This window comes from Osmerus mordax, chromosome 8 (assembly GCF_038355195.1).
Source record: "Osmerus mordax isolate fOsmMor3 chromosome 8, fOsmMor3.pri, whole genome shotgun sequence".
In the NCBI taxonomy this organism is placed as follows: Eukaryota; Metazoa; Chordata; class Actinopteri; order Osmeriformes; family Osmeridae; genus Osmerus; species Osmerus mordax.
Genome location: NC_090057.1, coordinates 4,154,578 through 4,164,771, shown reverse-complemented (window position 1 = coordinate 4,164,771; position 10,194 = coordinate 4,154,578). Strand labels below are relative to the sequence as shown.

The 10,194-nt window shown below is 47.2% G+C and overlaps 1 protein-coding gene across 1 annotated transcript in view; it reads left to right on the top strand.

The window, feature by feature from the left end:
* syndig1l (synapse differentiation inducing 1-like) overlaps positions 1-9,656 on the top strand; it is a 9,951-nt gene extending 295 nt beyond the window's left edge. Inside the window, exons 2-3 of the mRNA XM_067241670.1 lie at positions 5,796-6,006; positions 9,498-9,656. Coding sequence (XP_067097771.1) covers positions 5,796-6,006; positions 9,498-9,656 — 370 coding nt within the window. The remainder of the gene's footprint in view (positions 1-5,795; positions 6,007-9,497) is intronic.
* Positions 9,657-10,194: the final 538 nt, after the last annotated feature.

The following is a 10,194-nucleotide window of genomic DNA, read 5'->3' as shown; positions in this document are numbered from 1 at the left end:
CGTCCCTTACTTACTTTTCAATCACTTCCTGTCAGGGAAAGAAATTTCAACTTTTATGTGCCAGCCCTGCCCCAGGGCATGTCAGACCCTGTCTCTGCTCTGTTCTGCTGTATGATCCTGACGGGTCAGCTCTGACAACTCATTGGCTCTGCTCTGACAAGCCATAACCAACACCATATCCAGGGCCAATCAATTACCCACTAAATTATTGATGCGAGCGCATCCCTGAAACGTCACGACAATCTCTGGAAGAAGACGATGTCGGAACGCTAATCTCAGCGGGCAGAGAGAGAGAGAGAGAGAGAGAGAGAGAGAGGGGGGGGGGGGGAGGGAGGGGGACGGAGGGAGGGGGGGGAGGGAGGGAGGGAATGAGGGAGGGAGGGAGGGAGAGAGAGAGAGAGAGAGAGAGAGAGAGAGAGAGAGAGAGAGAGAGAGAGAGAGAGAGAGAGAGAGAGAGAGAGAGAGAGAGAGAGAGAGAGGCAGGTTGGCTCAGTGTTGTTGTCCCTTGTGTCTCGCATGGTAGGCTGCTTAGGGAAAATTGCCTCAATGCAGACTTGACTGGGAAAATATTTCACACAAAAGGATTGTGTATTAAGAGTAATTTACCCGAGGTAGATGCTGTTTACACAATAATGCCGCTATGTAGAGTTTGTTAGATTGGAGGTGTGACAGCAAGACATGTTTCTAAACTGTATTACCGCCAGCACTCCCATCACACTGTTACAAGGTTTTAGAGTACAAATGTCCTGTAAATGCAGAGGTGCAACACATTTCAGAAACCTGCAATGTAGAACACTTTGTAACTGTGGAGGAACATAGGTAATTCCATATCGAATCATTTCAGGGCTCCAAACAGCACTTTTGTTTAAACAGACTCTGCTTGAAACCTCCACCTAACACAGTTACACACCAGGGCATACAGAGACCAGCTTCATATTGTTCGGGGGTTTGTATCATCACGTTCCCATGTCGCTGCCATCACCCCCTCGGTGACAAATTGTCCCCACAGAGGTCCTTGAAGACAGGTCGCCTTGCACGGCGTGTCACAGCAGACCGGAGCAGCTGTGTAAATCAGCCCACTCCATTATCAGCTCAATAACCCGGTGTTTTCATACCAGCCGGCCCGGGACGGCCGTTCATCAGTCCGCCTGATGAATCATAAAGCCCTGAGGACCATGATGCCACGGGGATGTGAGCTCATGACCTGGCATAACTTAACCAGCTCATCAGCGCCACGTGGAGGAGGGAGGATATCATCCCTCCCACATTAGAATGCAGGAAGCAGCGCTCGCAAGCACCTGTGGTCGGTCTGCCGTGGTCGGACTTCTCCGGAAAGAGGGGGCAGGTGACCTCCCTGCTGGAGTCAGGGGCTAGTGACCTTCCTGCTGGGGTCAGGGGCTAGTGACCTTCCTGCTGGGGTCAGGGGCTAGTGACCTTCCTGCTGGAGTCAGGGGCTAGTGACCTTCCTGCTGGAGTCAGGGGCTAGTGACCTTCCTGCTGGGGTCAGGGGCTAGTGACCTTCCTGCTGGAGTCTGGGGCTAGTGACCTTCCTGCTGGGGTCAGGGGCTAGTGACCTTCCTGCTGGGGTCAGTTGACCTCTGTTGCTGAGGGCCAATTATCTCAGTGGACTCCTCGCCGGGTGGAACAACCTGAGTCTCGCTGGTCCACCTGCTCCTCCTGCTCCTCCTGTTGGTGAGGTGTGTGGGGGGGCGAGGGGGGGCGGCCGGACTCAAGACCTCAGGCAGGGCAGCCGTGCACAGCAGAGGAGAAATGTCTCCATGTGTTTATGCCAGTCTGAAACGCATTGGGAACATTGCTTGGGTAAATGTTGCACGAGGGGTAACCCCTTGAAAGGCAATTCTGCGGTATACTGTCTTCTTGTTTCCACTTTCTCCAGCCATGAGCAGTGAGGGACTATATGTATAGACCCAGGGGCTATGTAGTATTCATGTAGGACTGCAACAGCACATGAATGAATAAATCGCTTCTCATGTTTATACAAACAGGTAGCTCATTCAGGCACCTAGGGGCCTTGTATAAAAGGTCACTCTTCATAGCAGATGTGGGCATGCATATACATCAGGATGTGTAACAATCACACACACACACACACATAAACACAGACCACACTATCCTGACTACTCAAAATAACATCATCCGATATCCCTGCCTGCAGTCTTCCTCATAGAAGAGTATCATGGATGAACAGTGAGCTTAATTAAACCTCAGCCAGAGCCTAATAAGCTGCGTGGGCCACAACCCTTCTGTCACGTCTGTGTATCAACCCTTGCCTCTGCATTGAACTGAATTAGGTGCAGTTTGTATGGAGCTGCTCATTAATAAATGTTACGTCACACATGGAGACAAGTTCAAACCACGTGAGCATGGGAACATAAGGTTGTCAGGTTTGGATGTGTCGGGTGCGCTGCCCCGTGATGCGTTTAGAACGCACCCGCCTCTATCCACCAGACTGTGTATCATCAGGAATATGATGGGTGTTATACTTAACAAGGAGATGAGAGACAGATAGAGTGTGACAGAAAAAAGAGAGGAATTGTGGAGGGAAGAAGGAGTGCGCATGATGGGGTGGAAAGAAAGGAAGAAGGGAGACTTGCCTCATCTCCCCCACGCTGTGGAGGCAATTTGGAAACATAAATTACACAGGCCCCATCCTGGTTGTGCTGTCACGAAAGACGAATGAAACCATCCATTAGTCCTTCGTTACCTGTCAAGATGCTCTCTCATGTTGACGGCAGATGCAGCCCACAGGAGAAGGCTTCGCCGTCGGAACCTTAAGCAGCCAGCATCAACATACCCCCCACCGCCACATACATACATGTACATCAGGATTCAACCTATTCAGTTTTCCAACGGTTAACAAACGATAAGTGGGGAATCAGACCGATGGAGGGAATGTTTGTAAGCCATTCATTCCCTTTGAAAACGGCCACTGCTCTAGAGGGACTAATCTGCCTGCTGGCAAACATCCACGGTTAGAATTTCCAGATGTCAGAGAGGATTTAGTTTGATGAAAGATAATAGTGTAATCATGTTATTATTCAATACTTCCAGTCACCTCCTGAAATTATGGAGGGTTCAAACCCAGGTGGATTTTTTCATTCTCCCGGTTTTATCTTTCCGTAGTTCCTGAGACAGACTTGTGATCTACGACATGTCTGGACCTCCAGTTCACCTCTCCGCTCGGCCCAGGGTCTGTAATCATATGAGTCCCATAGACCACATCTGGCTCAGGTTCGGCTGTGGCACTACAGGGGTGGGCAAGTCAATGTCTGTCTCTGTCTGTCTGTCTGTCTGTCTCTTTCTTTCTCTCTCTCTCTCTCTCTCTCTCTCTCTCTCTCTCTCTCTCTCTCTCTCTCTCTCTCTCTCTCTCTCTCTCTGTCTGTCTGTGTCTTTATCTCTCAGTTCAGTTCAGTTCAAAAGGCTTTATTGGCATGAAAACAACAATTGTTCATATTGCCAAAGCAACGGTAGAATTACAGAAATATTAATCAATGTAAATCATGGCCTTATATATACTTATATTTCACACACTCACATAGAGAGACACACACGGCAGTTTAACATATACATACGTGTAGCTACTCTCTCTCTGTCTCTCTCTCTCTTCCAGTGGTCTGTGACAGAAACAATATGAGCATCATTATGCGTTATGACCTTTTTGCCTCAGTGCTTCAGTATGAAAAAGATTATGTATAGATTTGTAGTCTGATGATATTAGTAATAAAAAATTCTGAAACACAAATAGAATAGAAATAGTTATCTTGCCTTCCAGCTCATTTTGATTTGTGTAACACAATCAATGCAGTTTGTTCTCCATTATCTGCCCGTACAATTTAATGCTGTACAGGCAAAAAACCCTTCTGCAAAAAAAGCACAAGATAACTTTATAAAAAGACGCACCATACTCAGTGTGCTGTACGATACACACTGTTTTCATGCTTCAGTAAGATTCGAGGCTAGTAATCCTCCACTCACTGTCATCTTCCCTCCTTCCTCTCTCTCTCTCTCTCTCTCTCTCTCTCTCTCTCTCTCTCTCTCTCTCTCTCTCTCTCTCTTTCTCTCTCTCTCTCTTTCTCTCTCTCTCTCTCTCTCTCTCTCTCTCTCTTTCTCTCTCTCTCTCTCTCCCTCCTCACTCTGCTCTCTCCTACCTCGGTATCTCCTCTCTTTCACGCACCCAATATATTTCTGTCTCTGTTTCTCAATTTTCTCCTCCCGTCCTCCACCTCTCTCTCTCTCTCTCTCTCTCTCCAGCGGTGTTATTTCCTGAGCCTCCTCCTGCACACGGGATGATTGCAGCTTATTGACTTGTAGAACTCCCTTCTATTCCTGGTGTATTTTTATTACCGCTCATCACACCCTGGAACACGTTCCCAAAGACCCACAGTATTTTTGGTCTCTCTTTTTTTGCCAGAAAATGAAGTCAGGTGGCTGAGCGGTTAGGGAATCGGGATAGTAATCTGAAGGTTGCCAGTTCGATTCCTGGCCGTGTCAAATGACGTTGTGTCCTTGGGCAAGGCACTTCATCCTACTTACCTCGGGGGAATATCCCTGTACTTACTGTAAGTCGCTCTGGATAAGAGCGTCTTCTAAATGACTAAATGTAAATGTGAAAACAAGAAAAAAAAAAAAATTCTCCCTAAGAACCGTAAAATCTCCGTATTATTTGTTGCGTGTACTGTGGAGATGGTGTGTGTAATGACACAGGGTTTTGTGGTTGGGTGCACACTGCCTACATGCTCCAGTAGTACAGCCTCAGCAACAGTGCTCAGGGTATATTATATGGAGTCTGCCTTTTCATGTGAAACAGAGCTCACTCTGACCGAGGTTTTGGAACGGCAGAGCGCACCGGAGTATCGTCTAAAGCTCTGCGGCAACGTTTATCCCTGTGGGATGCAGTCTGATGCTCCGAGCTAAACTAAAAGAATTTGGTATCTTGCTCACACACTTTATCCGGAAGTCATTGACACCAGCTCAACTATGGGGGTGGAAAAATTGAATATTAAGTGGTTTGACTGGTCCCTCTCAAATTTATGCATCCAAATGTTCTTTCCTTTACTACTGGAGACATTGATAGCATTCATTTAATGTGTTATTGTATAGTATGAGTGATGAGCCACATGTTTTTAATGGATAATCACTGTCTCCTATCTTCCACCCTCAGAACTTTCTTTCTTGTGCTGAGCCAGGGTGATCCATACAGTAGACCTGAGTGATGTTACCTCTCTCCTGTTAACAACCAAAACATTTACGCAATGTAAAGTCTTGCGTTTCACACCGATAGTACTCATCTCAATCGACTGATTGACGGTGTTATTTGAATTGTGGTTATGTAAATAATTGATGTGTAAATGTGTAAATAATTGCTGTGTAAATAAATGATGCTGTGTAGGAAACCGATGATGAAAAAGCCATTCAGTGGGTAGAGCAGCACAGGCCTCCCCCTCCTCCCCCTCCTCCTCCCCCTCCTCCCCCTCCTCCCCCTCCTCCCCCTCCCCCTCCTCCCCCTCCTCCTCCTCCCCCTCCACCTCCTCCCCCTCCCCCCCTCCTCCCCCTCCTCCCCCTCCTCCCCATCCCCCTCCTCCTCCCCCTCCTCCCCCTTGAACCTGCTCTGGTGGAATGGTACCGACTAAGCTATACCTATGCCCTCCTCCCCCTCCTCCCCCTCCTCCTCCTCCCCCTCCCCCTCCTTCCCCTCCTCCTCCCCCTCCTCCCCCTTGAACCTGCTCTGGTGGAATGGTACCGACTAAGCTATACCCATGCCCCTGGTCCTAAAGCTATTTCCTGTGTTCCTTGTCGCTCCGCCCCCACCCCCCCCCCCCCCCCCCCCCCATACACACACACACACAGACGGACTGTTCCAGCGACAGTGACAGTGAGGATAACTTCATCGTGATCCCCCCTCGAGACCACCTAGGCCTGGCCATCTTCTCCATGCTGTGCTGTTTCTGGCCCCTGGGCATCGCTGCCTTCTACTTCTCTCAGGGGGTAAGAACACACACACACACGCAACACAACACACACAACACACGCGCGTGAATGTCGAACGTGATGACCACCTCCCATGAACATTGCTTTAACCAGCTACGCCACCGAAAGGTTGCTCTTCGACTGTGCGGCAGTTGGTGGTCCCAACTCGGCTCGGTTACACATACACACACTCACACATGCATAGGGGTGTACACACTCTCTCTATCACACACATACACACATATCTACACAATGACTGTGAGAGCTGGCTGACAGAACTCCAGTCAACATAAATGTTTGTGCACATACATCATTCAGACACACAGACAGCTGTCCAGCCTCCTAGGAACACTGCCATCCTTGCCATCTCAAGTATGAATGGCTATCTAATAGCTTAACATTTAGTAGCCTTATCAGTTGGTGTGACCAAGGCAGATGAAGGCAGACTGAATTAACTTGTCAGGGGCTAATTTAATTTTTCCTGAGTAATTATGAAAAATAATTGGTGTGTTGAGAGGTTAGTGATTCTTCTGTCAATCTCTCCCGTGAAGAGAGACAGAGAAAAACTGAAAGAAAAAAAGGAAGGAGGTGTATGGATGTCTCTGTCTTGTAAACTCTAGTTTGGTTTGTGAGCTAAAGACTCTGTCCTATCTATGCTTCTGTTACCTCTCCTCTCTCCTGTCTCTCTTTAATGCTTTCAAAGAATTATATATTGTCCACGTCCATAATTCTCCATCTTTGTCCATCTGTTTTGTCAATAGCCTAGGCAGTATTGGAACGTTGCGTTGTGAATGCGTTGTCAAAACCATATATCACCGTGCAGATGACCGCAACAACATCCCAGAGAAAGAACAAAGTCTCACGATTCATCACATTTAGTGTCTGTGTCTTCTCGGGGAAAAGACTTCCTCAATATGATTATCAAAGTGGGTTTTATGGGAGGTCCATGGAGGAAGGGGTTTATGAGATATTGATACAGTCTTTGTGTTGTCAGTCCTGAAGTCACAACACAGGAGACACATTAGGGACTGTCATGGGCACAAGGGAGCGCTGGATCAATGCTGTTTTCCTTAGATTTGAAGGTCAGATTCAGTGACACACAGAGTGCTTGGCCCACCCTGTGTTTGAGCAGCACAGAAAACACGCATATTCACACACACCCACACAACTTTCTTAGCAATGTTTTAAGAGTTGTGTTACGCAATGCGATCTTTTTCTCTCTCTCTCTCTCTCTCTCTCTCTCTCTCTCTCTCTCTCTCTCTCTCTCTCTCTCTCTCTCTCTCTCTCTCTCTCTCTCTCTCGCTCTCTCTCACTCTCACTCTCTCTCCCTCTCCCTCTCCCTGTCCCTCTCTCTCTCTCTCTCACTCACTCTCTCTGTCTCTCTCTCTCTCACTCTCACTCTCTCTGTCTCCCTCTCTCTCTCTCTCGCTATCGCTCTCTCTCACTCTCTCTCTCCCTCTCTCTCTCTCTCTCTCTCTCTCTCTATCTCTCTCTCTTTGCAAGGCCAAGGATGTAGCTTCCATAACTGAGCTATTAATGCAAGTTCAACTTCAACTACAATTTCATGTTCAAGTGTCCTCTAATCACAAATATAATACACCACAGTGTCTGGGGAGAATGAACTTTTATTCAGAGATAAGAGAAATCCTAATTAATTACTTTCAGTTTTTCAGACTAATCTGAAAACTTGTTTGGAGAAGCTTCAAAATGCCCTTCTCAGCTTTAGAAAAAAAAATCCAACTATCTCAGCTTACATAAATATTAATATATATTTATCATGCAAATGCAGCGTTTACTTCAGCAATAGAATGAGAAATGGGATGTGAATGTCGTCGGACTGTGTCTGATTGTGTCTCAGTTCTGCATGTGTGGAGCTGAGCATTACGTAACTAAGGAGGAAGCCTGTTAGCAACAGACAGATTCCACCAAAATGTCTCAGAAAGAGCCAGCACATCCTACTAAGTCTGAGATGTTATCTTTGTCTGTGACGCCACATTTCAATCATTCTGTCAAGGTTGTGAAGATAAAGCCTTAATGCCTCCATTTACCTTTCAAGGGGATTCAAGGAAAAAATGCTTTGGCCTTCGAAACATCACATTCGGCCTTTAGACGCTCTGCTACTCCTGTGAGAGAGCTGCAAAATGCAATGACTTAATTATTCGTCTGAAGCAAAGCAATAGATTGATTAATCAATTACGGCCTGTTCATTAGACCTCATAATGAGGGACTTTTAATTACAGCCTCAGCTTTTACAACGTTTTGCCCTTCAACCCTCCCTGCAATACAAAGATTCAATGGAGTGGTTTTCTGTCGAATTACGACTCTTTCCAAGACTCATTCCCCCACAAGGCCTTGCAAGGGGGCACAATGCGAGCTTAAAAGGAGAGGGTTTTATCCCAGTTTTGAAACCACTCCTGAACTTAATTTCCCACAAGACTGTTATAACCATGCCGTTGTTTCAATATTCACTTTGTTGGCATGGAAACGACTAGCCGTGTCTTGAATATGTGTCCTTTGTTTAATTTGGTTTATCCGCGGATGCTTGCTGGGCAAGAACGGAGGCCTTCAGAAACCTTCCCTCCATACATGAAACACAAAATATAATTGGGTAAAAAAAAAGAAGGAAGAACAGAAAAGTTGGAAGTTGAAAAGTGCTTTACCTTGGTGTTCTCCTCTAAGGTGCTGTGTGGCTGCCTTGATGAGGCAGCTGCACTGGCAGGGTCTGTGCTGGGAGGGCTGGGGAGGGCTGTGGAGGGCTGGGGAGGGCTGGGGAGGGCTGCGGAGGGCTGCGGAGGGCCGGGGAGGGCCGGGGAGGGCTGGAGGGACACAGACAGACAGGGGAGAGGATCACTAGCCACAGGTGACTGAGAGGATGATAACAAACAGGGACTCATGGTGTCAATCTCCGAAGCCTGTAGTGTCAACACCATGTGCTATTTCAGGAAATGGCTATATCCACAAGACATTTGGTATTTAAAGACACTTGTTATTGAAAACCAATACTACAGGCAGTGAAAATGCTGCCACGTTTTTATCACTTCCAACACCAGAGAAAATTTAGTTTTTTTGTGTGATTACATTCACATAGTCCTGACAATCAGTTCCTGTTCCATTTCTGTTGCTCCAAAAAGACTCATTCTCTTTCAGTCATATCTCCTTTCAGGCATTGCACTTGTCACAGCTGATTTCCTACACGTTGAATTCATCATTCATTATTCACCTCCTTCCTTTGACACCGGCCCAATCTTGTGTCGCCGACATTTCATCACTAACTCCCTCTTTCCAATACCCTAATCCATTAGGAGCTCTCCTTGAATCCATTGTGTCCCTGTCTACGATCCCTCCCTGCTTTCCAGTCTCGTCTGCATACAACCACAGTGAAATAATAAATAGTTCTTTAAATCATCTCTGCTTGGCTAAATAAGGTTTCTTTCTCTCTCTCTGTCTCTCTCTCTCTCTCTCTCTTTCTCTCATTCTCTATCACCTCCCTTCCCCCTCCTGTCTTCCAGACCAGCAAGGCGGTGACAAAGGGAGACTTCCCCATGGCCAGCATCGCGTCTCGACGGGCTCTCTTCCTGGCCGCCCTTTCCATCACCATAGGAACGGGGGTGTACGTGGGGGTGGTGGTGGCCCTCATCGCCTACCTCTCCAAACCAGGACACATATAGCAGCCCCTCCCACTCCCGTCCACCCAGTGTAGCCTGCAAGAAAGCTGTGTCCCCCCCAGATTACTCTACCGTCGGGGAGTGTAATCCTCCTCTCCTATACCTTCCTCTTTTCCCAAACTCCCGATTTCCCTTAGGGGTCCTGTCGGCTAAAGTTATACTGGAGATAGGGTAGGCAGGGAATGGGGAAACAGACATAGTCCTGGGGGAACTGGGCAGTGGGGGGTGGGGTTGCAAGGTAGGGGGGCTTAGACTGAGAGACAGTTTAAGGGGTGTGGGGGGTATCGGGGTAATGGGAATGCCCTGATTTGGGGCCCAGTTTGCATCCATTTGGCTAAGCCCCCTTATAGGGTGTTTGAAACCTAAGGTTGTTAATTTTATTCTTTTATTTATTTATTTTTACATCTGAGATCATTACAAAAACAGTGAGGGAAAAGACTTGCAAAAAAACACACCAGCCAATTACTGGAACTTTAGCAAACTTCAAGGGACTCTATATCCACTGAGATCTTGGAGGATTAAAACTGAGCACAAAAAAATG